General features: G+C 39.6%; 1 protein-coding gene across 1 annotated transcript in view; it reads left to right on the plus strand.

Annotated features, from left to right (window-relative positions):
- The first annotated feature begins 7,528 nt into the window (after positions 1-7,528).
- Positions 7,529-27,293, plus strand: part of LOC118424657 — a 33,490-nt gene continuing 13,725 nt past the window's right edge. The window contains exon 1 of the mRNA XM_035833314.1: positions 7,529-7,621. Coding sequence (XP_035689207.1) covers positions 7,585-7,621 — 37 coding nt within the window. The 5' untranslated portion in view covers positions 7,529-7,584. The remainder of the gene's footprint in view (positions 7,622-27,293) is intronic.

Raw genomic sequence — 27,293 nt, forward strand, 5'->3', positions numbered from 1 at the left:
GATCTCGCCCCCCCGTGATCTCGCCCCCCCGGGGGCGAAATCACTAGCGATCTCGCCCCCCCGGGGCGAAATCACTAGCGATCTCGCCCTCCCCGGCTAGTGATCTCGCCCCCCTACCTCGCCCCCCTTTAGCGATTTCGCCCCCCCCCAAAAATGGGTTTACATGACATTTTAGAAGTTGATTGGTATAAATCACAAAATGCAGTTTCAGAATGATATAAGTACACGAGTTTGATACATAACTCCATTCATAGTATCAATATTAACGTAATTACATGGTAATAAGATAGTTGAACTTGTTTCAGACAAGGAGGGTTGGGTCCCTTGTATTCCCATTATTGCATATACCTGAGTCTTGACATTAAAGACGTATTTCATTGCATTCACCTGTCCTCAAGCAACGTATATATCTACAATATGAAGTCTCTACCATGAAGTGACCACAAAAGAACTATGTAATGTCTTTATTAATTATGCAAATATTAGGTATTAATTAGAATAACGCACGTTTTGGTATATGCACCTGGCCAAGGGATATCTTCACCTCCAACATGACTGTTTTTTCTAGTATTTATTTAGGAACTGATGCACTTAGACTGGTACTTTACCAGTGTTTGTGTAGCATTTAGCAACAGCTATATCAACTAGCGTAGATAGTGTTTATAATGAGAAACTATTATTCACGTGTGTTTTTGTTAGTGCTTTGGAAATGTTTCCAGCACAAGAAAGAAAACACTGTGACAAATTGAAAATATATAGCTGACGTATTCCGTACCATAGACGGTGTTGATTTATACGTTCGCAGTAGCACTGTTTTTATGCCATCACAGCTGCAAAAATTGTCTTTTTCATTTCAATGTCATGTTTGCACCGAACAATATAGTATCGACTTTCGAGGTATGACATCTTACGGTACGGTAATAAGGTGCCATATAGGTACCAAGTAACACACAATATACGTTACTCCCCAGGTGCAGTACAGTACCAGGTAGCGCACCTGTAATATGTAGTAACCAGCTGCTCTTGGGGGGGGGGCAAAAACGCTAAAGGGGGGCGAAAACGCTAGTGATCTCGCCCCCCGGGGGGGCGAGATCGCTGGGGGGGCGAGATCGCTGTCACACCGGTATGCATCATTCTTGTACAGAGAAAGTTGTTTAAGTTTTAAAATAGATCGAGAAAAGGAGGATTATTTTCCTGATAGATAGATATGGCACTCTTCAGTGCTATAGATGTACATTTTATGAGATGATGAATGATAAATATCATTCAAAGAAAGTCAAAGATGACAAAGATGAACAGTGTACAAGTATAATCTGATATGCACACAGTAAGAACCGTAAACCAGCATAACCATAAGCTCATGCAATAAAAACTGCTGGAGAAGAGTTAGACTTATAGAACTGAAACTTACCAAATCAAATTTGAACGGACACAGGCATTGTTATTTATCCGACTGAAAGTTGCCATAAAATATACTGACGACTATCAAATGCAGCTTTTACTTACTGAACTTAAAATTAAGGGCGTCTGTTCTTTAAAATGATTATAACTTTGTGATGCCCCCCAATTTCACCATAGCATACATGTATCAGGCAAACCCCTATTCGTATCAACAAGTACATTGTATGGTCGGCAGATTTATGCAAAACTCTAAATTTATTGTTTATGTTGTATGCAATATTTTTTATAATGTGATAATTCTTATATAATAAAACATTTTCTTTCATATTTACTTCTCTGCTGGCTCTCGTTCTGGTGGTTGTTTCATCTGCTTAATGAGCTTGCAATTGTTTGCAGTACCACTAGCCAATGCTAGAGGGGGATTCTGTTAAGTTGTTGCCAAGTCTCGTGAAAACAGTCAAAGAGACATGTTCGCACTAAAGTAAATCTCAAATTGCACAGATGAGCTGACTAAACAGGGATAACAAAAAATCTTCATGCAATCAGGTGGGGCTAAATGTAAGTGTTATATTACGAAAGCCCCACGGTAATGCTGCATGGTTGTCTGAGTCATACCTGACTAAACCGCTGGGAATACAATGTAGGCCGTCACATTTTGATGGATGTGAAAATGGCATTGACCTGTCACGTTAGAGGTGAACAAGGTTATAGTTCTTACATCTGACTCATCTGTGCAGCCCCGCAGGTGGGTGGGTTACTGGTTCAATCTACTATAAATCGTAGAGTAGAGTTTTCTAAAGGAGTGCATTTACATTGTTTTGGAGATTATTCACACATTCAAGTAAAAAGTAAATGTGTAGAGTCTGTTGCTCTTTGCATCATTCTCCGTTTTCGGAATGCTTGAAATTACATTATCTTGAATTTCCTCTTTGTATAGATGTCATCGATGCATAATTTATTGATTTGATGTTTGGGTTATGAAGCCATTTTTAGGGAAACCGTATTTAGAGGTAGCCTTTTTTTTTTGGATATGCATCAGTTGCATCTTAATGGCAACATAATTGTATTATCAATGACATTATGCAAAACATGAAAGTATGACATACAAATTTTACACTGTAGGCTGTAATTGGTTTGGTTTCTATATTATGTGGGATATTTATGAGGATGAATCTTCTTTCTTAGTGATACAGACGTGCAGACAGAGTATGGTATACTGAACAATAGATTCTTCATTTTTGTTCTTTGACATCTTCTTTAATTTTGCAATCTACTTTCGCATTCCATGACAAGAATTTGTTAAGTTTTATTTTCCAATTGTTCATTTTTCTTTATTTCAATTTATAGCATATATATGGTAATTTTGTAGCCCAGGTTTGTTCAATTTACAGTATGGTCAATTTTTTTTTTAAACGACCGAAAATTGATGCGCGCGTGTATGTCATCTATGTTGTCAAATCAACATGGCCTAATACAAATCAAACAACTGGATAAACTTTTTTTAAAGTTATCTTTCATCAGTCTCCACTAGTAGGTCATTCTAACATCTCCAACTCTAATCTCCTATTGGCTCCTGCGAGTTCCAAGCTGCTATTTATAAGATCACAACAAGGATGGGGAAACGGCAGAAGGACGGAAACACGGTCTGCACAGGATACGGTGGTGTCAGAAGATTACCCCAAAACTGGGTCCTACAGCAATACGGAGCTTGTTGCTTATGTCCGTTGTTAACCTGACTCTAGGAGCAGAGGTACGGTCTGGACTAGTCTCCAAGCAGATCCTACGGTGTCATAGGATAGTATCAAAGCCCAGGCCAAGGAGTATAGCCGGCCAAAGGGAGTCAAACAGGCACCTCCATCCGGTTGCATACACACTCCTACTAGGCGGGCTTCACTCCTCTGCCAGCTTTTGATACTATACCGTAGCATAAGATAGCATCAAAAGCTGGCAGAGTCCACCAGTAGCAAATAACACACTCCTAGGTCAGCTTTTGATACTATCTTATGCTACCGTAGGATCTGCTTGGAGATTAGGTCTGGATGTGCGTCTGTCCAGTTTACCAGGTGATACTGTAAAGAGGGAAATGTTTGCTGTGGTTTTATGTTTGTGGTTTTCACAGCGACCGTCTCATTGCAAACTTACAGCCATGGCGAACACTCACCCTTTCATGGGGGCATGGCAGTTTGAAATACAAACTTGAAAGCACCACGAACACTCCATTTTCTCACTACTGCAAAATTAAATCTCCACAAACATTTCCCCTTTTACCGTAGTAACAGATGATTTCAGATGAAGCCTAGTAGATGCACTCTACTAGAAGATAAAGGATGTAAAAGAATGATCTTAAAATCGGATGCAAAACCAAGAATGAAAACTGACAAACATTTTCCCAAAAATCCCACCAAGAGTTTGGTCTGTATCCGCTAGAAAAGAAACTAACATTTTCCCAAAACCCAAAAGTTTGGTCTGTATCTGCTAGAATTGTTCCTGACTGACTGAGGTAAAACCTCTCCAGGCTGTCACAAATATCTACATACCCGGGATGGTTGGTGACATGCCAGACACACCTTTGGGCAGTACTGGGGAACCACCTGTTTGATTGGGCAGGAAGGATAGCAGAGATTTGGAAGAGGACAGAAAAGAGAAGTTACTGTAAATGTTGAAATTTAAGTTTGCTAGGATTTAAGTTACATTTGTAGTAAGTTTCTTTAGACTGGTGAGTAGCTGTCAGAATGTCACCATGGCTACCACAAAATTAAATCCCCGCGATCTTAAATGCATTTACAGTAATTTCTCTTTTCTGTCCTTCCAAATCCAAATAAATCAGATGTCAAAATATGACTTTAACTTAAGCTTTATTCAAATTGCAGCAGGGACAATGCAATATTGACACTCTAAGCAGCTATAACTGATATTGTGACCACATACATTTATATTACACATTACAAAAATGAACAAAACATGACAATTTGTCAGTCCGTTCATGAGAAAATCTCTTTCAAAGTCCTATACTGAATTAGCCCTTGCAGTTCTATCTACAATCTACCACTCAAAAATCACGACAATAGCAATTATACAGAACTCAGATATCAAAACTGGAAGTTCTGATGCAGTATTGTAAAAAGCTCTTTCCACATACTATGCATCAAGACATCATGCCATTGCCAACTGATTTTGATAGTCAAAAACCAAGAAAATGGAAAAACAGTAACTTTGTTGCTGCTTTGAACTAATACTAGTACTAATACTTCATAACAAAACCCAAAAAATATTGATTTTCATTCTAGATATAGATAACCACAAACCCCTGAGGTTACACTTCTCTCAAGGATGTTTCATGAAACCCCCATTCACACCCTTGGAATGTCAGAGTCAACCATAGTAAATCTTTACTGTAAAGACAAGGTCCAGCCGGCAACCTTAGTTATCACAAAAAAGACATGACCAAATCTCAACAAAGCAGGTTGGTTTATCCATTGTCTGAGAGCATTTTCAAAATAACACACTGTAAATGCAGAAAAATTTGCGGTGGTTTAATGTTCGTGGTTTTCGCGGTAGCCGCTTCATGGCGAACTTAAAACCACCGCGAAAAGTCCTTTATCCTGCTACTGCGAAAGAAATCCCCACGAACTTAAATGCATTTACAGTAACATAGCATAAGTCTCTTACTTTATATCAAGATAAAAGAAGTTTCTGAATTGTCCCTTGGTATTGTCATAGCCCCCAGTGCAGGAAAGGCTTTCGGGTTTTAAAGGCTTTAAAAAATTGCTTTCACGTGGAAGCAATACTGGAAGCACTCACAACTGAGCCTTCGCTACACTTACCTCAGTCATTTGGAATTAAGGAAGACATTTTCCAAATTTCCACGGATATCATGTTGAGACCTTGACAATGCAAGTTGTTACACTCTACACAGCCTATTGTGTTACATTTAGAATCTACCAAAAATCAATCAATCAAAATTAGTATTCTTCAAGTTCAACAGATCAGCCCACTGGCAGCACATAGACAAATTGCGTCCAATGTCACATGTATATCTAAACTGTTGGACTCATTATAAAATCATTGGCATTGGCATTACAAGACTGCTACACTTAGGATATGCGATATACATATACAACAATATATCCTCAATTGTGACATATGAAACACTTTATCAGTAGTGTCTGTTGTTCAATTTTCACTTGGTTTCCTTAGAGTTGTATTAGGATATTTTCAATTCCATCATGATATATCATCCATGTAAATGATATAACAATAGGGATATTAGTTGTAAACCCACTTTCTTCTACCTAAGGCCAAACCAATTTGATTGCATGGTTCTCGGAGCCATAAATTAAAGTAGAATTGGAAGATCAAGATCTAATAGTAGACGGTAAAGTTTGTAGCTCGGTTCAATATCAGAAGGTGAATAAAATCAAAGTCAATTTTTCTTTATAAACGTCTATTCTATATTTTATCCATTTCCAGAAAATAAAATTGTTGTGGCCTAAATTAAAGAACATACTAAGTAATTGTGGCAGCCTGGGGACCCAGACAGGTGAAACCAGAGCCAGTTGAAGTTATAGCATGGCTGTGAAATTTTTAACATAACACAGATGTGAGGAGCACCTATTAAGAAAAGGTTCCTTCCCAGTGAAAAAAAAGGCCTGCATTCAATCAAGGCATATAAAACTTGCATCAAGTGGTGCACTGCAGGGGGCTGGGTAAAGTTTGGGCTGTAGGAAGAGTGTGTTTTCATACATGATCTTTTGATGTTTCAGTGTAAAAACAATCTGAATACTATATGCTGATACAATTAACAAAACGACAATGAAATGGAAAAGCTTTATCAGAAGATAAGTCCTTATAGGATATTATCTCAGAATTGTGTAAATCCTAAGTCTTTTAGCACAGCAAATTGCTCACCATTTTTGGTATTGTAAATCTGTGGTAAATCCATTCATTTTACATGTTGGTTTTATTGTGCTGTAGGAGTCAAATTTTCTTCTTTTTGCTGTGTTTTAAATTAGCAGCTGAAGTAGTTCTATTCAGTACATAATGCATAGAAATAGAAATAAGTCATACAAGGGAGACGTATATTCCCAGTATCATAAATTTGCATTAGAGCAGCTTCTACAAAACCCATCTAAGTAATATCAAACCACTGCAAAGTTTCAGTATTAATATTTCCATTAGAAGTTTAAACAATAATAATCACCCCTGCAACAATTAATGAAATGTCCCGACATAGGCACAGGCAAATTTCTTCAAAGTGAACAGAAGTCCCCCAAGAGAGCCATATAGAAATTCCACCCTCAGATCATCCACCATTTAGTCATGGTGCTTACGGGTAATTGGTCCTAATGAGCTAAAGGCAAGCCTCCAGACTTGTTGCTTTGGGGGCTGTTTTCTGATTTTCTGAATTTTTTTCTGTGATTGTAACTATCGAGTTCGAGCCACAGCCCCTACATTTCAAGCAGAGGTTAGGGTCCGGCTTTTTTAGTCATTTTTATCGGGCTTTCTATTTTGTACTCTTTCTTGATGTGTAGGTGCAAGACATCAAGAAAGAGTATAAAATAGAAAGCCCGATAAAAATGACTAAAAGCCGAAGCCTAACCTCTGCTTGAAGAGTTGAAGAGTACACAGCCCCCAAGTCTTTACTAGACATGCTATCAGAAAAAGTTGAAATCAGAAAGCCAGTACTGTAGACCTTGAAACTTCTGCAGTGGTTTTACTCTCCTGCAAATTAAAGCTTAAACCGCGAAATAAAACAGCTGTGAAAGTGAATTTATAATTCACACCATACAAAAAAAGCATCATAAGCCCCCAAGAAGCCTACTATGGGGGCTATAACACATAATTGATCATAATGGGCTATTACAATAAAAAGGCTACACATCAGAGACTAGCCCCACCTTACCCCCTGGTCACAACTGAATCCCCCCCTTTTGTATCCCCAAATAAAGGCAGGGGCTTCAAAGCCAGGCAGGAGTGGATAATCCCCCACCGTGGTGTGTGTCACAGGATGTCAGAGGAAACTATTTCCATATGCTTCCTCTAGCAATGCCTCCTGGGTATAGCTGAGTGGAGCTGGGTTGGCCCGCCTCCTGGCTGGGAGCTCATTTGACTGCCAGGCACACAGGAGTAAGGAACTCACACACAACGTACAGTACAGTCTGCAGGGCTAACCCGATTCACAGGATGCTGCTCAACACTGTTCTACTTCTGCTGTCCTTTGGTGAGTACATCACTTTTCAGATCCAAGTAGTAATTTCAGGGGGAATCTTTTGAGTAGTGTAGTCGTTCCACAGATGGTTTGGGAAAGCTGGGGATGGTAACTTGGATTATGCGTAGACAAGTTGTGAGACTGTTTATGAAAGTTTGTAGGTTGGATATGCGTGGAGTGTTCGTTTTGGTAGAGTTGTGGAAAGGGGTTTACTGTAGTTTGTGGTGTTTTAGGAGTACATGCCACAAGGCTTGTGGTAATTGCCTGGTATCCATAGATTATAGCTCCCGAGTCTCTTCTGTCCTCTCCATTCCAAGTGTTTATGAAAGTTTGTAGGTTGGATATGCGTGGAGTGTTCGTTTTGGTAGAGTTGTGGAAAGGGTTACTGTAGTTTGTGGTGTTTTAAGAGTTCATCTACACTTTGGGTTGTGGTAGTAGAAAATGGAGGGTTTTTAATCATTAATGACTAGCAGATGACACAGATAAAGAGCTCATCATCACAGATGTTTGGAGTTGAGGTAATCTGAGGGATCAGATGTCAAAGGGAGGTCTGCTTTTCTAAACTTCTGTCTCATTTTTTGTAACTATTCAGACTTTTTCTTGCATTTCTCCATAATTGTAGACAGTGCAGAAGTACGTCTGTGAGTTAATTCCTGAAGAATTTTGAGACTAAACAAATCATGATCAGTCTTGATTAGGATTTGTCACTCAGCTTTGATGAGTCAAAAGTTTGAATGATTCCATCTGTTGAATAATTCTGAACAGGATTTTATGGAGTGGAGTAGAACTAGACTTTAGCTAGTCATAATTTTTTATTAAGAAAATGATGACTGTCTTTTAAAATTTTGGAAAGTAGACATACCTGCAAATTAAAGGTTCATTAAATGTAGAATGTTACGTCAAATAAAGATGACCATGGGTGACTCTCTTAAAGTTCAAATTGTCAAATTTCTGCAATCTCAAAAGGGTTCACTTTTTACATTGCCTTCAGTTGATGCCAGCACAGTATACAGTATACAGAGAAAAAGCATAGAAGGACAAGCTATATATTACAATTCAATTAGGGGCTAGGTCCTGCCAGCAGCCTATGTTTACATTGTGTCAAGGGCGGTCAACCAATTTTGATGGCTGAGAGCTTTTCAGTGCTGAACTGGGTCTGACCCTTCTATGCCCTGCAAGCCTGGGGTGGACTACTGTACTTTAATTGGTTGCTGTTTGTTTAAATTTATAGTTTGTCTTTGTTGTCAGTTTTATTTGTCTTTGATAGAGCTACACAGAAGGTTAGGATTAGCTCACTGTTGGTAAAGTCAGGGATGGTTTAAAAAGAAGTCCAAAGAAATACTTGATTGATTTGGTATTTCATTTTTCGTTCCATTAGTACATTACATTACGTTTTATTTATCTTGGAAAGCTGTATTTTGTTGTCATGCATCTTTTGTTATCAGTTTTATTTTTCTTGAATATGTCTACACAAGAGATTCTAGGGAGTTTGGGAAGTTTGTCTATGATGGTCTGGTGAAGTAAAAGAATACTTGAGTGATATGCTGTGTGTTTGTCATCCGTCTTTTGTTGTGGTTTTTCCTACACAAAAGATTCTTGGAATAGGTGACCTGACAGTGCGTCATTGTGAAGGGGGAATTTGTTGCCTATTGTGTTACATAATTGGGGCATATCAGTGACATTATCAAGGATAGGGGTTCTCCTTTTCCTTTGGCCATAAAATACATGTGTGATTGATTTCCTTGATTCATGAATCATGGTTGTCAATTATTCTTTATAGCATCACAAATGATGGACAAAAGACAGTGTTTATTTGCTCAATGACGAGTATTTTATAGATGCTTATTCTCCAAGCAGAGATTTGGCTCCAGCTGTTTTTTTTACATTTGGTTAGGTGTTTTATTGGGCTTGCTATTGTGTACTGTCTTCATGTCTTACAGCCATATAGAGGCTATCTTTTTCTGGCTTTAGTTTACTCCTTTCTGTTACATGAATGTTAGACATCCAGGTTAGCAATATTCAGAATCTTCCCTTTTTTATCCAGTTGAACGTTAAACCGGAGAGTGAGTGTTGAAATTCAGATACAATTCAATCTCTACCAACTGGATAAAAAATGGAGATTTACTTCCACTGGTTCCAGACTTTCCAGTTGGGTTGACCTGTAGCCTGGATACCAGACCTCGTCCCAATCTCAATACTATCTAGTATCATGCAGGGTAGCCACTACCACACACTCCCCTTTCTGTTTTTCTTCAAAATTCTTTGACTTTGAGCTACATACATGTAGTACATGTAGTGCTCACATGTATGGTAGATTTCACCCAAGATTGCCAATTGATAGTAGGCACCGCAGATGACAGAGAAAAGACAGTAGTTTCATCCTTGATGAAGATTGATGAGGGAATGTGCTCTGACACAGATATGTCAAACAGTGACACATCCTGCATCCATTTCTCACAACAAGGCCTCATGTTATGCTAGGGTCACGTTTCAAAACCTAGCCTGGTTTCCAAACTCTAGCCCGATTTCTCAAAGTATCAAAGATATTTTTGAGGTTGGGGTATGGTATCCAGGCTATTCAAAACCAGGCTAGCAGGGCTATTTGCAGAAAGAAAAAGAAAAGTGTTTATGACAGGAAAACACACAAATTATGTTCAATGGCTGGCTGTTTTTTCCCACATTTTGTGTGTGTGTGTGTTCATTCTTTGTCCTCTTAAAATTGTATTCATCTTTTTGCATATCAATTCATAGTTAGGATATAATTTATTAAACCTAGCTGCTCTCTAACAAGGTCTCTTAGGTGTAACTGATAACGTAATTGTAATTTGTTATCTGAAACGTCTGACCATTTCCAAAATCATATCCAGTTGCGATTGAGTGATTGATATTTGGTGCCTGTATTTTTTCCCCTTTATTATCATAGTCATACTTATCATAGTGTCACGCTGTGATACTTTTCGTTCTTACAAACTGCCTAGCTAGGCCCTATTTAGAATAGAACAGTGAGTCAGTGACCCAAGCCTAATGAGGGAGGGGGGCAGGCTGGTCAGACGTCCCTGTTGCTTCTGGGAATAACGGTTCTCCTGAGCCTTGTTTGACATTGAGGACATTTTTTGAAGGTCAACCTCTGCCCTTGGTGCACAGAAGGTCACACAAAGCTCTCCAGATATTTTGTAGACAGGACATAACGATGGATAAGAGTGACATGCAATATTTTATGTCCCAACTTGTAATTTTAATAGAGTATTTCACAATAACTGGTATCTAAGATTTAGATAGATTTAAGATTTAGAAGTTTAGATAAATGTTTTTCACAAGTGTCCTTGTAGAAAGTTTGTTCTGCAACTTGTAAACAGTACAGCCAGTCTGTGTATCCCAAATGAGTTGTTTAGAAGCTGTGTAAGGCTATCTATATCACTTGGTGGTTGGTGTTTATATTCACTATCAGCGAGGCAGAACTCTGTAAACAAGTTGTACACTTGAAAAGTTTCACGGCTTCTTACACAGGCTAAGTCCCGATTACTTACAATAACTTTCTCTCCTCTTACACTTGTTAAGCTGCCACTTAAAATGCTGCTCAGAAATGTGAGCATATGTATTGTGTGACGTCAGGGAAAGCGGGCAACCGTGTGTCTAACTTTGCAAACTTTGCTATTGGTGCAATCGGTTTTATCAAAGCTCCTTTTTTCATGAAACCTCCTTGGTGCATAGTTTGTGAGACACAAACTTTGCTTTGCAGGGCTGTATATATAAACTGGCCCCTCCGCCTTCTAGGCCAGCCTGATGTTGGGCATGCTGCTTTATGTATAAGCGAGATTTAATCAGGCTACTTGGTGCATTATGCAGCAATGCTATGGCTTGTGTCTTCAGCCAAGCACACTGGGTCACTCCTTGTCTTCTCAATAGGTGTGCTGGGTTCTTTTACGAGCAGAGGTTTTGATGCTGTAGATCCTCTACATTGGCTTCACATTCTTATCCGATGAAACAATGTGTCTCTCGGCAGTCGTGCCTAGAACTTAGAAGTAGAACAGTGTGTTAGATATTTTTTTCCAAGAGATTTAGAGATTTTTAATTTTGAGAGATTGATAAAAAAAAATTAATGTTAAGTAACTTGCACGAATCTCGATATAAAAGAGCTTAAGGAACAGATTTTACTTCAAGAAAGGTAGGATGATGTTAAAGAAAAGTCTCCCTAGATAGTCCAAGGATTTAAGGAGAGAGTTCCACCAAGGTTGGATTTAACCCCCAATCCCTATGGAATGTGGTAATCATAACACAGACATACGGAATCTGTCCTTTTTCCTTGGGTTTTTCTCTCAATGCCAAACAGTAGTGTCCATGTTGTTGCAATGTCTTATGAAACCCAACAATTTTCTTCAATTTCAAACGGTATTTTTTTCAGTGTCAAACACTGAATTGTCTCTGTTGTTTTAGTGTCTTCTTAAACCAAAACTTCTCTCTCAATGCCAAACACTATTGTCTCTGTTGTTCCAATGTCTTATTAAATCCAACAATTTTCTTCCATTTCAAACAATATTTTTTTCAGTGTCAAACACTGCTGTCTCTGTTGTTTAACCTTTTTAAACCTGACATTTTTTCCTCTCAATGCCAAACATTTATTGTCTCTGTTGTTTCAATGACCCAACTTTTTTCAATGACAGACTTTGCAGTTTAATTATTAGCCTGGTATCCAGCCGTATTATAGCTCCGGAGTCTTTATTTGCGGAGAGGACAGAAGAGTCTCGGGAGCTATATTACGACTGGATACCAGGCTATTCAATTATAGCTGAGCATCCGAAAGTCACTGTCATCATGTCAATAAAGCTGGTTTTCTTATTTGTTTGTCACAAAGGTCAAAATCAAACACCTGTTTTAAATTCTAATCATTACCTGAATCCAGAAGTGAAATAGCATTCCTCACTGCTAAGCCAGGTTTAAGTTCGGGCTCAACCTTTTCACATTCCAATTACCCTTTCCTGCCCCTTTTACTTTTAAGGGCACAGAGGCCGTGGGTTGAGGCTAATATAAATTTAGGTTATAACAAGCTTAAAGTTCCCAGGCAATTTTTAGATCGTTAACACTCAATTCCACTCATTATCATGTATGTGTGAGGCACTTAGCACTGTCATGATAGAACAGCTGTTTTAACAACTGCTTACGCCACAGCAACTAAGCAAGGTAATTTGTAGCAGTATTTCACAAATTTGGAAAGAAAAAGGGAAAGGGAAAAGTCTGTACTAGTTTCAAGGAGTGAATGTAGTCATTATCAAGTTTTCTCTATTTTTATCTTGGGCTTGATTTTGCTTTTTATATGTCTGAAAAAAATGAAATGACTTGAAAACAGTACAGTTTGAAGGGAAATTCTGTACACACAGTTTCAAGGAGTATTATAATGTAGTCATACCATAAAGAATTTTTTTAAAAGGCTCTATTTTTATCTTGAGCTTGATTTCAGTTTTATATGCCTGAAAATCAAGGAAATGGGAAATGACATGAAAACAGAAACTGAGGGGAAATTCTGTACTTTGGCACAGAGAGTTTCAAGGTCAGTGAATGTAGTCAGTCTCAAGCTATCCTCACAGGCTCTGCTTTCATTTTATAATCCTGACCTCTTTGACTATTTTATGTCTTAAACCAAGGAAATAGTTTTGTGTGGCCTAAAGTTGGGAATGTTGTATAAATCAGGGATACAGACAGTCTCTACTCTGTAGTGACAGAGCATATTTGAACAAGATTTAGAGGATGAATTACTTGTTTAGACGTAGAGGCCCACAGTACACATTCTCACATGGCTTTCAACATACTGGGAATGTAAGAAAATATATAGAATTACAAATGAAGATTATCTAGTGTTACCTACATAAAGGATGTATATGTGCATGACTAATAGAATTTAGAATTTCAATATAAGATGCTGAAACAGAAACTAAAACTGGCAAGCAAGATAGTCTCCAGAAGGACCAGAGACAAAAAGTTTACTCCAGTCCACGGTGAAAAAATCTGAACAAGAATATGAGGGTCTGCATGGGGGGTCCCAACAACGATTTACGCTGAATTCAGAAGGACCCCCTACGTATTACGCTATATACGTATTACGCTACGTGTTACACTAAATTTGCTGTCCTCGCTACGAATTACGCAGATAAGATGGTTTTCCCTACGAATTACGGGAAATGAAATAGGCTGCCTACGCCTACGTAAAAGAGCATGCAGATCCTCATATATATTTTTCAATAACTTATAAAAATGGCAGGTTTCACAGTTTAAATGATCCTTGGCTTCCAAAAATTCCAATTGAATTGAATTTTGCCTTTTCCTTGGCGATGCCCCAACCAGACTCATGGCGAATGTCAAGGCCTACTGTACAGGCTTTTCATTGACGTCCTACTAATCATAATTTGAATCCTCGGACGACCATGTTGGCAGGTAATTGAATTAAGCAGTAGCATCTTCGTGTGGTTTACAGACGTATGCTGTAATCCAACATGGCGCAGGTGATGTCAAATGAAAACCTGTATAGATACACCTCCCCATACATATATAATATATAAACTCACACCCCTACCTCAAATACACACACATCTGCACTCACAATGACATGGACAAATAAAGCTGAAGACATGGTAAGAGGAACAAGAGATGTTTATACTTTTAAAACTTAAGTTCTGTAAAATGGTCGTAAGAGACTCCCTCGAAATCCAACATTCAGGTTTTAGACAAATGATGACCTTGGTGAGAAATAGTTCCCAGATTACATAATACTACTACCAGAGCTTCTTTTCTTCCCTCAAACAAAAACGTCTCCAACACGACTCAGAAAAGTGCCACATCTCCCGCTGTGTCTCGACCTTGTACATGTTCTAATCTCCCGTCTTCAAGGTCGGATCTGTTGTTGGCAACCAGAATATCTGACCTCTCCAGTCCGTCTCTAATCACCTCAAGGAAGAAGAAATCTTATTAGTCTGAACAGATGGAACATAATGAGACACTTAAAGAATGTCTTTAAGACGACAGCTGTCACGTCTTGGAGCTGCTCCTTGGAATGATTAATGAGATTATGTAAGAAAACTGCCCTAAGAGGTCTGAATGTTCCTTTCAATGCCGTGAGACAGGGCTGAGCAAGGTCACAGCATCAGGGCTGACCTTGACCTTGTTGCCGTGGCAACTAAGTCTGTGACCTTAGAAAACTTCTCTGTTGAGACTAGAATCCTTCAGCTGGGTCCTATGTTTAAACAACTTGGAATACGTCATGATTGGTTGTGCACTGTGGAGAGACGCAGCTCTTTGACATCCACATTATCCAGTATATTAGATATATACAGTTGCTTACTAGCAAGATTAAGTATTGGGTATCAATTTGACTAGAATAAACATAATGAATAAATGACTTACTCAAGACTGAAAAATTGTGATGAAACTCAAGTCAAAAGTTCATTTTGTCTACAAACAAAAAGTCAGGTATTCAAGATTTCTTTACAAACATATTATGAAGTCTACATATTATGAGGCTTTAGCTGACCAAGAAGGGTCGAAGAGCAATAGCTATTGATGTGAAACAATCATTCGAAATTGCTGCACGTGTAACAGTGGTAGGAATGATTGCTGGGCAGTGCTTTTGATCCAAGCAGGAAATAGTTTTGTCCCTTCCCCTGTGGAATCCAATAGGGTGAGTAAATTGCAGAAGTTTGACTTAAACTGATACTCAAGTCAAAGACACATGGAATTGAATGTTAGGTAGCAAAAGATGAGAACTTAGCAAAAGTAATGCTTGAGAGGATTTTATGCAGTGAAATATGTACTACTAGCTTGGTCCCAACTGATACACATCAATAGATGATGATGATGATGAAGAAGTATTGACAAGTCATTGTCACAAGGATTTGGATGGGAAGTCCTCCAAGCAGAGAGGATCATGGGATTTCCTCCTCAGCGTTGCCCAACATCCCGTCGCTTCCTCTAAGTATAGGAAACAGCGCCGCTGTGGTCTTCCTCTTACTCAGCTCAACATGAGTCAAAGAGTCGACTTGGAGGTCATGAGTTTGAATCCAGCTAGCCAGACTTACATGCATGCTACTGGAAGGGGTTGCCATCCCTTGAATTTTTCCTTTTTTTGCATTTAAGCTGAGGTCCTTTCTTTGAGGAGAACCATACCTTTAATATGAATTGCAAAACATGACTGTAGTACTAGTAGTATGCTTGCTATAGGGTTCAACTACCCTGTTTGGTGGACATGGAGGTTGGGTGTTCGAATCTTGCTCAGACTTGTATGCAACTAGAAGGGTTGTCATTGTTTTTTGATGTGTTGCAATATAAATATGGTAAGGTTCATCAGTTTGTGTTGGGTTGATGTATAAGAGTCTTTTTAGTGCACATGTAGAACTCAACTTGCGACTGTAGAACTAAGACTAGGAGTGAACATAGACTAACCAGGATCTCCCATAGGTTAATCACCTAGGAATCAGTACCCAAACAAATAGAATGTAACCCAAACATGTAAGCACCTTCCATTTATTGTGAACACATACAAGACTTGAGTGCCATCACGATAATTGGTAACCAAGCTTAGAGCTTACCAGACAAGATATCAAGATTTGACCCATGTTTAGCCTGGATGCCGGACTTTCCAGGGCCAACACAAGCCAACTCCTTGGCTCTTTATTTAATAGAGTCTACTGGTGAGTTAGACCCTAATATTATTGAGATTGTCTGTCATTCAAGTGATCTCATGTTAGAAGTAGTACCAGTACTGTAGATTATTATAAGAAAACTAGTGGCCTGCCGACCTAGCCTACTCTCCAAGCAGAGGTTCGGCTCCAGTTGTTTCTTGACGTTTTTTTAGGCATTTTTGTCGGGCTTTCTATTTTATATAGTTTTCACTATTGACAGGTTTGACTGCATTGCTAACGTTGCCAAGTTTCTTGCCAAGCTATTTTTGTAAGTTTAAAAAAAGGGCCTGTTGTTCTTCCGCCAGGCAGGATGTACCACAATTGTAGCGATTCCTGTTTTTGTAACAACTGGCTTGTTTTTAACTGGTCAGGAGAATCACAGGCATGTGAAAACTACGTGTGTGACCGTGTTTACGTCAACAAGAAAGGTTTCCCACTCAAGTGGTTGTAGGAAATAGCTGGTCCAATGTACAGTCATGAGTCCAAATAGTCACAAGTAAATGCATCCTTATTACATGTATTATATAAATAGCTTGACATGCAAAGGTTAGGTATCATAGGTTGTTCAGACTATAGCTGGTATGTTACACCTGCAATATCATAGTATATGCCAGCCAGTCAATGAAAAAACTAATCTAAGTAAGGGACCATGAATAGCCAGTTGACCATTCTGCGTACCTACTCATCAGCAGGCAAGGTCCTCAGTTCCTGGAGTAGAATCTATGTTCTAAAGTTCCAGGAGTAGAACCTATGTTCTTAAGTTCCTGAAGTGGAACCTATGTTCTAAGTTCCTGGATTTGAGTGGAACCTGTATGTTCTAAAGTTCCCAGAGTGGAACCTAATAGTATATGTTCTAATGTTCCTGGAATGGAATGGTGGAACCTATATATTCTTAAGTTTCTGTAGCAGGACCAATATACCTATTTTTGAGTGGAACCTATGCTCTAAAGTTCCTGGAGTGGAACCTACAGTATATATGTTCTAAGAAACAGGGTCACACCCATAACTTGTAGTGAAGTAGATCTACACAGGAAGTTGGGTTAGAAAAATAAATAGTACAGAAACTTGTCATGCCTGTAAAACTGAGTCACTCTTCCCTGCGATAAGAAGAAACAAACCAGATTTTATGGATGACTTTCTGAAATTCCGACAAGGTGAAAGACGTGGAGATGGACTAGCCTCAATCAGAGATCTTCTACTAAGTTCTAGGAGTGCTGGCATTTGTTTTCAACATGGGCCAGGTTCCCAAATGTTGGGGGAGATCATAGTCGCATAGAAATGGCATATTTTGCCCTTGTTGAAAATTGTGAATCAGTGCTCCCACAAAAAATAAACTCTGGCGCTCCTAGAAAAAAAGTGCACCAAAACAATTGTTTGACTGCTTTCATAATACTTTCAAAAAAAAAGAAAAAAAGTGCATGAAAACAACTGTATTGACTGACAGAAACTTGTCTTCACACAACTTTTCTCCCCCCACACACAATGCTGTAGGAAGTGTGTCCAACACTATCTTGGCAAGGAAACACGACCCAAGAACAAACCCCCAGTCTTCTTAAGACGTTGGTTACATCACATCTGTGGTTTCAACTTCCTGCTGGGAAGGTCAAAGCCATTGTCAGTCCAATGCCAAGTGGTTTGGAACACCCTCCCACCCAGCTGTTGCAGGCAAGCAGGCAGGCCTAATCTCCAAGCAGATCCTACAATTGCATAAAATAGTACCAAACTGGCCAAGGAGTGTAGTCAGCCAAGAGATGTACATTTGCCATGTCCCCAGTAGCTAAACACACTCCTAAGCCGGCTTCACTCCTCTGCCAGCTTTCACGCTCGTACCCAGCGCCGCGAAGAAGCCATAGGTTTAGATTGTGGGCTCAACCAATACAGAAATAAAACTATATGGAATCCACATCTGTCATTTTGTTTTGCTTTATGTTTGTCTCAATTACCTTAGCAAATCGTAAGTTGTGTGACCATTCTGTGCGTCTCTATACAACGTGAGACTGTACCCCAGTTAGCTAGCGTTTTCTACAGTTACCGAGGCGAAAACAAGACGAAAGTTTACTATTTCGGGGGTAAAATGTTGCCACAATGGTGATACGTTATATCAAAGGGAACTTTAAAATGTACCTAATTTGGTGGCGTTGCGAGAGTGTTAGATTACCCCTCTAGATTGCCGAGAGGGGAGTTATGTCACGGAAGGGAGTTTGCTACGGTCAGCGCGTTTCTCCTTCCCAGGTTTATATCGCTTCCCCCAGCATGCTTTGCGCGGAAAAGTTACACTCGTACCCAGGTTACCCAGGACACAAAGACTTGGTAAACACGAAAAGGCGCCCCGCTATGCTCAGTGGGCCCGGGGCGTGGATCTAATTAACCCTCTCAGCACGAGAAGCCACTATCATGGCTTTCCCATAGGACACGAGAAGCCACGATCGTGGCTTCAGGTTTAATTCCGGCGGGAAATTCAAACTGACTACTGTGAAATGGGAAATTTGGCATAGTCTGCCAATCAGGATGCTTGTATCTTTGACCAACCAGAAGGGATCTAGCATTTGAGCCCTGTTTCTGAGGCCTCCAGCGTGTGTTTTGGCTTCAGTTTTCTACAGGTTTATTTAGTAAATTTTGCAGAAATGGAGACAGTTTGGTGGATAAATTTGTTGGAGGCTTACAGGAGTGATGACAGGGAAATCCTTGAGGGACAGCAAGGCAAACACCCAGCTGTTTTTGTTGAGATCAAATGAGCTGATATCACCGTGTCTAATGAGTTCTACATGCATGCTTCCTTGTTGTTTTTCTTGGGGCAGAAGGAGGTCCAGGTCAGGTCAGATAGGTCACTGGTCCAAATTGACATTTTATATACTCTGATACCTGTCTCTCTACCCAAGTCATAGTAAATGGATTTATTTGACTCCCTGATATGTGGAGAACATCCAGAAAAAATAATTTGCCATTTAGCACAAGGCATATTCATTATTTTAATAGTACAACTACAGGTGTGGGGAGGGGGGCACAACTGTTTATTGGGGTAACATTTGTTTGTCAACACTGAACTTATTTGAAATCATGCTTTGATTTTTAGTTTTTGGTCATTCTAACAGCATACCAGCATTGTGTATATATGGTTGAGAATTTCTACATAGTTTTATGATAAATGACACAAAAAACTCAGCCCCTAGCCAAATGTTTTCTTTTGTGAAACTTTTTTTGGGAGTGATGCAATGTGTTTTTGAGTGGTTTCCATGACGATTGCTGTCCTCAGATTGATGGTATGATATTTATTTTGCTTGTTTTGGAAAGGCCATTCTGTGAGCTTTCCAGCAATATATAGTTTTGCTAATCTACTCCTTACATAACTGCTGTAATAATAATACACAAAAAGTACTAATTGACACCTGTATAGACTGAAATTATATGTCGTATATGGTATACAGGAAAAAAATTTATGACGTGTTGAGAGGGTTAAAGGACGCTGTGGAGGAGCGTGGCCAGCTTTAGATACTATCTTATGCTACCGTAGGGTCTGCTTGGAGATTAAGGCAGGCCAGGTTTGGTTTGGTTTGGTTTGATATGGATCTCCATTGGTGACTGATTCTGACGGAGTCTGGGTGATTTGTAGTGAATCACAAACTTAAGACAGAAGGATTTGCACCATCACACACCAGGGCATGCCCCTAACTCTCTTTTTCAAAAGGTGTGGTGGGTTCTTTCATGTGCGTGAGGTGTGGCTCTCCCCAAATGTGGGATCTCCATTTAACGTCGTATCCAAGGGACGGCCCTAGCCAAAGCTGGGTGCTCATTTTTTACCTGAGTGAAGTTAGGAAAGTGCCTTTCCCAAGAGCACAAGATCGGTGACATGGCAGGTTTCGAACCCAGGACCTCTTGGGCCTGAGCCCAAAGTGCTGGTGTTCCCAGGCCAAGACTGACACACTGCATGTAAACACAGGAAGTCTCAACCACTGTCATCTCCTTCCATCAAAAATGGATAGCCAACATCTGTACCATTTACAATACACATTCTTAAGGATGTAAGAGTTACCTTGCGCAACAGAGGGCTCGAAATTGGAATGCAATTAAAGTGCCAGTTAAATCCTTGAAAATCCTTCTTTTCTGTGAAAATTTTTGCCCAATCTGGAGACTTTTCGGGTAAGGAAAGGATAAAGGTTTCCCATTTTGGTCAAGATTTGTTCAGTTCACCACTCTAGTTGACGCAAGGAGAGATTTAAGTGTTTGGGTCCTGCAGATTCTTTGAAGAGCTTGATTTTCTATTGGAAACTCCCTCTCCCAGTATGAGAGAATAGCCCATGTTCAAAATCACAAACCAGCTCCACCCATACATTAAAAAAGCCTGTGCTGCTAGAAGCCTGCAAGCGAGGCCCATGTTCATATAAATAATCACAACAAGTTGAACTTCTTGATTTCCAAGTGTGTGTGCAGTTGTCTGTAAACTGTTTCGACCCTCATGTACCCTGCCTCATAATCAGATCTGACAAACTTAACTGATCACGGGGTCAAAAGTCACAAAGAAAGGGAATCAGGCTTGCTTGGGTCTTGTGTACCAAACAAAGCTTCACAGAATAGAATTTATCCTCAAATAATGTTATCAGACATCGTATTTCCTGCAAACCTGCCAACTGGCATCACTCAGATGAAGTCAGATTTCAGGCTGGAAGAGTTAAAGTTAAACTCTTTGTATGTTTAGGCTCCGCCAATTTTGTTAGTTGGTTCTTGGTACGTCCGCTCCCATTTTTCATTGCATAAAGGCCAACTAATGAGCTTGGAAAACGTTCTGATTTTGACCTGCTAAGTCTGGTTGGAGATGACCTTGATATATTACCTTGCACCAGGAATGAAACAGGAATGATACAGGAAGAGCCCCTCTTGTTCCCTGTCCTTCATCAGCGATCCTGACAGCTGTTATCATGACTCTCCAAGCAGAGGTTTGGTTCTGGCTGTTTTTGACACACTTTTAGTATTGAGCCAGCGGTCACTACCAGGATGGTGGTACTCCGGCTATGAGGAACCAGGAATGATACAGGAAGAGACCGTCTTGTTCCCCGTGCACCAGGAGCGCTCCTGACAGCTGTTATCATGACTCTCCAAGCAGAGGTTTGGTTCTGGCTGTTTTTAAAGTTATTATGGACATCTTTATAGGACATTCTATTTTGTGCTGTAGTTCTTTGTTTGGTTGGTGCATGTGAAGAATAGAACACAAAAATGCTTAAAGTAAAACAAGTAAAAAACTGCTGAAGCCAAACCTCTGCTTGGAGAGTAAAATTGATATTTGTCATGGTTTTCATTCCATAAAGGCATAATAAGGAAATTATCTGAATGAGCTTGGCAAAGGTTGCAACTTTGCCTTGGTTTGGTTGGAGAAGTCCTTGATACATCATCCTGTACCTGATCTATAAGGAACCAGGAATGATACAGGAACTTCTGAGGAAGAGACCCCCTTGTTCCCTGTCCATCACCAGCGCTCCTGACAGCTGTTATCACCACCTCAGGTCTCCGCCCTGGCCTGGAGTCTCCAGTCTAGACTTACCACTTCACAAGCACTTGTTTGGACTACTGTGAACTGCTCCTGATACCAGTTAGACTTTAGGGACTGTTAACCTCTCCCTACATGTATGTTTTCTACTCTAACTCACTAGTAAACTACTTCTGATACCAGCTACACCCAGTGACTGCTAACCCCACTCTACATGTATGTTTTCTACTCAAAATTCAAACTGACAATGTTGGATAGGGACCTTCGGGAGCAGACCACAGCGAACATGGCTGGACTCCAGACAAAAAAAAGCAGTAACTACAGAGGAGACTACTTCACAAGCACTTGTTTGGACTACTCTTCAAGCAGAGGTCGATGGGGAAAATCGTGACCTTTTTCTTATATGCCGTCTTTTTCTCTCAGGTCACCCTACCACTAGATAGCTGACAGAAAAAGATGGCATATAAGAAAAAGGTCACAATATTCCCTATCAACCTCTGCTTGGAGAGTAATCGTAAACTACTTATGAGATTGACACCAGCTACTCTCAAAGCAGAGGTTTAGCCTGGATACCATACCCCAACCTCAAATATCTTTCGTGTTTCGTTCTGCACGATAGATACTTGAGATCGGGCTGGGGTTTGGATACCAGGCTAAGCAGAGGTTAGGCTCCGTTTTTTTTTTTTAAACTTTTTTTAGAAGTTGTTTTTATGGGGCTCTCTATTTTGTACTCTTTCTTAATGCCTCGCCGTCGGTCCGCAAGTACAATACAATGTGGACACTAGGCAGCTACCTAGCTGATATGTGACAATAGTTATTAACACAAAATGCTACTAACTGTATCTATTTTTTATGGCATCTAAATTCAATGAAACAGTTTTGCTACATCAAGGAGGTCTTTCAACCTCCTTTACTACATGTAGTCCTCCCCTTCATCTGTCAGTCATTAATCCAGTGTTTTTATGTGATCCCCCCTCAGCGGGGGTGTGAACTCATTCCTGTACATGTGGGGGGAGGGGGGAGTGCCCAAATATGTGCTGAGAGAGGGTTAACCTTCAGTGGGAAGGTCAGGCTGAATTTTCTACCACTTGCTTTGGTTGTTAGGGGATCATATTTTGTCAGGGGATTTTGTGAGGATGATGAATGTAAATGTTAGTGGATACATGGGGGGTTACAAATCCTTGGTCCAAAAGCGATGTTAGAATTCAGTCCCTTGTTCAAGTTGTTGTATTGGGGACTCTCACATGTCAGACCTCTGCTCAACATAACCCAACTACTCAAGTAGAGGTTGAGTCGCATAGATGTAGTAGTAGCTCCTCCTACGAGGAGCGCCAGTGTAATTTTTCTGACTACTACTTTATCTACGCGACTCAACCTCTGCTTGGAGAGTAATCCCAACTGCCTTTGGGAGAAAGAGATTTTCTGCTCTTTGCAGTTGAAGTTTTAGAGCCCTTTTACTTTGTAATGCAGTCTTTTGTGTTGGTATTTAATTTTAGGGTGATCATGAAAAATGTTAGTAAATACATAGAGGGAACTAATCCTTAGATGTGTTAAAGTGATCATGTCAAGCCTTTGATCTTGTGTAAGGAGGATCTCAGGCGTCATACAGCCTTTAGGGAAAAGGATGTGCCGAATTTTTCACTGTTTATTTGCTTTCGTTTCCTTTTGCTTCCTCACCTTTTTTGTTGTGGTATTTTTTCAGGAGATTATTTTAGGATGCCGACATGTGTAAATGTTAGTAGATACATATATGGGTGACTAATCTTTATAAATGTTAGTAGTAGATACATATATAGAGGGACTAATCTTTATAAATGTTAGTACATACATAGGGAGACTAATCCTCTACCAAGCTTTAGATTTTTTCCCACCATACACATTGGAAGCCCATGACACAGAGATATTTTTGACATTTTAATTTACTAGTATCAATTTTATGTTTAGGAGGTTCAGATTATTGGGATGGACAGGGTGAAATTTTCGTCCATCCCAACAAGAAAATTTCCATCCAAGGAATGGAGGGACCCAGTCCTGGAGACAGACATGGTGTAGATGTTTTTCTTCCTTGTTTAGCTTCTTGGCTTTTCTTTATAATAATAATAATAATAATAATAATATCGGGTGTATTTGCAGCCAGTGCCATAGGCAGGTACCCAATGTGTTGAGTAATGAGGCTGATTAACGTGGTCGAGGCACCTCCTCGAGCACGGGACCCCCGTTTTACGTCCCTCCCGGAAGACGATTTCGTTGAAAGCTTCGTGAGGCTACAGCAATCCGGACGTCCTTGGTTGGTCCCCCATCCAAGCACTGTCCGGACCGCGCGTTGCTTAACTTCCGAGATCGAGGGATCGGGTGTACCAACGCGCCACTTTAGAAAATGTTCCTTTGTTACAAAAACCTCTCACACTCCCATTTTATCTATTCTATTTACCCATGTTGCTGCTACCCAGGGTTTCTTTCTGTCTTGCAAATTTTACGCATAATGATTCATTTGTTCAGGCCAATAGGCTTTGGACTGAATAGCTATGTTTGAAATTGTTGTGCAGGAACAAGAGCATCGTCTTTGGTCAGGTAAAACTGGATAATTACAGTTTAGACTGTTTTTATATGGTTGGTTAGAGGGGTCCAAATAGAGGAAAGGAGTCCTGAGTCAAGAGACAAGTTGGACACAGTGAAGTTTGGTTTTCCTCAAGGAACACTGAATAAACAGTGCAACAGGCTACTGTCAGTAGATGACAAACTGATGAGAAACTAATGGCAGTAGTGGCAAGCAGTTGTCAGCAAAACCCAAGACAGAGATTCCTTCCTTCTTCAAACTGAGTAGCCTGGGGTAACATCCTCTGTAGCAAGGAGGTTAAAAAGAATTCCTTTTTTTCAACCTCCTTGTCTGTAGTAACCTATAGCTCAATGTTTTTGCTTGCTACAGATACAGACAACAGATTCTGGATACACTGTATAGGGAAAGGAAAGTCTGTTCCTTTCCATCTCCTTTTTACTTTTCTAGTTTACATGAGAGCAGTGAGGTTAAGAAAAGGTGATTTTTTAACCTCCTTGATGAGAGAGGTTCATCAATTGAAGCTTTACAAGATTAGGGTCTAATGGTAAACTTCACAACAAGGTGTGAATTGTCTTTGAACACTTGTTCATCAATTGAAGCCATGTGAGATTATCTACCAAATGGTTATCTTTGCAACACGGTGTGAATTGTCTTTGAATAGTGCTCATCAATTGAAGCCATGCAAGATTATCTACCAAATGGTAAATTTGACAACAAGGTGTGAATTGCCTCTGAATAGTTTTCAGTAAATGGAAGCTCTACAAGTTTAGCTACCAAATAGTTATCATTGCAACAAGGTGTTAACTGTCTCTGAATAGTATTCATCAACTGAACTGAACAAGATGATAAACCAAATGGTAAACGTAACAACAAGGTGTGAATATATTGTCTCTGAATAGTGTTCATCAATTGAAGCCATGCGAGATTATCTACCAAATGGTAAACTTCACAACAAGGTGTGAATTGTCTCTGAGTAGTGTTCATCAATTGAAGCCATGCGAGATTACTAGTATCTACCAAATGGCAAGCATTACAGCAAGGTGTGAATTGTCTCTGAATAGTGTTACAAGTGGGTGGCAAGTGACAGTGTTTGGATGTTTATGTAAGGAGATCAGAGGCCAGTGGAGCTAAAGTTGAAAGCAATTCAAGGCTCACTTGGGATTGTTACTGTTTTAAATCAAGTTCATCAGACTGTTTTCATGCCAGTATCAAAGTCCTTTGAACTTAAAAAAATCTGACATATGTTATGTTCCCTCAAGGAGCTTTTTATAGCAAGAAGATAAATACAATTATGTAGTAACTGTCCAAATTCGTGCAAATTCATCACTACTGAACTGAACTCATGGGAACATTTTGTTGTTCTCTAACTAAATTTAAATATTGAAGAAAAATTAAATCAAACTCTGATGGTCAAATTCTCAATTCATCATCATCATCATCATCATTTTTTATTTTACTTGTGAGAGCCTGAAAAAGGTCTTTGTTTCATTCTTCAACCTGAAGGGCCATGAAATTAAAAATGGGTTCTGTGTTTGAGTAGTTGCCCCAAGCTTGCAAAAGTAAAAGTATAGCCTCTGAAACAAGGAAACTTGCTACCCTATGTGTCACAAGTACTAGTCACTACAAGGGAAAGAATGAATGAAAGAATGAATCAATGAATCAACCAACTAAAACCATGATCTAGGAGACCCTGACAAGGAAGTTGGTTAGTCTGTGTGCGTATCTATCTGTCTGTCTGTCTGCGGATTAAAAAAGGATTAAAACACAAACTTCACTGCCAAGTCTGATCTCTGGAAAGGATTAGTCCAGTGTTGATAAGCAGGGGATAATTGATTCTTTCCTGCCAGCAGGGAGCTGTTATGATTACTCTGGGAGTGTCTGTCTGTAGGGTGTGTCTGAGGAGGGGGGTAACTTCAACACAAAGATGTGAAGTTCTTGAGCCTTCCAGTTGTTTAGGAGGGTCATTTGTAGTCTCAAAGCAAAGGATATATAGGCTCTGGCTGTTTTTGAAGAAAATGGCACAAAAATAAAAAGCCTAACGAAAATGTCAAAAACAGCTAAGACCCAAACATTTACTTGTTACAAAATTGTAGCAATTTTGTTACAAAAATGTACTAGATCTACAGTCCTCAAGTAGATGTGGACCTCCAGAAAAATGTGCTAAGCAGCTAAATCAAAGTCAAATATGCCACGACAGCGACAGCTACATCTGCTTGCTTTGGAGAGAAAGAAGAAGGGGACCCAAGGCTTTTCATCAAAGGACCAAGGTGTGTGTTTACTGGTAGGGTCAAGAACCAGCCTATACAAGAGGTGGTGTTAATGGAGGTCATGTTTATACTGATACAGCAAGGTCTGGCCTTGGCATTATGTTCTTTTCCCCCATCAATTTCTAGTTATCTTTCCTATAGTGTCACCTTGCGAATATGATACAGCCTTTAGAATACAGCTGTTTTACATGAGATAGTGTAAGGTTTGACCTTGGCATTTTACTCTTTTTTCTTATCAAGTTCAAGTTATCTTTCCTGTAGTTTCCACAAGGAGGTTAAGATTTTCTAACCTCCTTGGCTTCACCTTGTGATGCAATCTTTAGAATACTTGTACAACTAGTTTACATAAGACCTTGGCATTTTATACATTGTACCCTTTTTTCTTATCAAGGTCAAGTCATCTTTCCTGTAGTTTCACCAAGGAGGTTGAAATGTTTCTAGCCTCCTTGGTCTCACCTTGTGATGCAATCTTTAGGATACTTGTACAGCTGTTTTACATGAGACCTTGGCATTGTATACATTGTACCTTTTTTCTTATCAAGGTCAAGTTTAATCTTTCCTGTAGTTTCACCAAGGAGGTTAGAATTGTTCTAACCTCCTTGGTTTCACCTCGTGATGTAATCTTGAGAATATTCGTACAACCGTTTTACATAAGACCTTGGCATTGTATACATTGTGCCATTTTTTTCATCATCAAGGTCAAATCATCTTTCTT

This window comes from Branchiostoma floridae, chromosome 10, assembly GCF_000003815.2.
Source record: "Branchiostoma floridae strain S238N-H82 chromosome 10, Bfl_VNyyK, whole genome shotgun sequence".
Lineage (NCBI taxonomy): Eukaryota > Metazoa > Chordata > Leptocardii > Amphioxiformes > Branchiostomatidae > Branchiostoma > Branchiostoma floridae.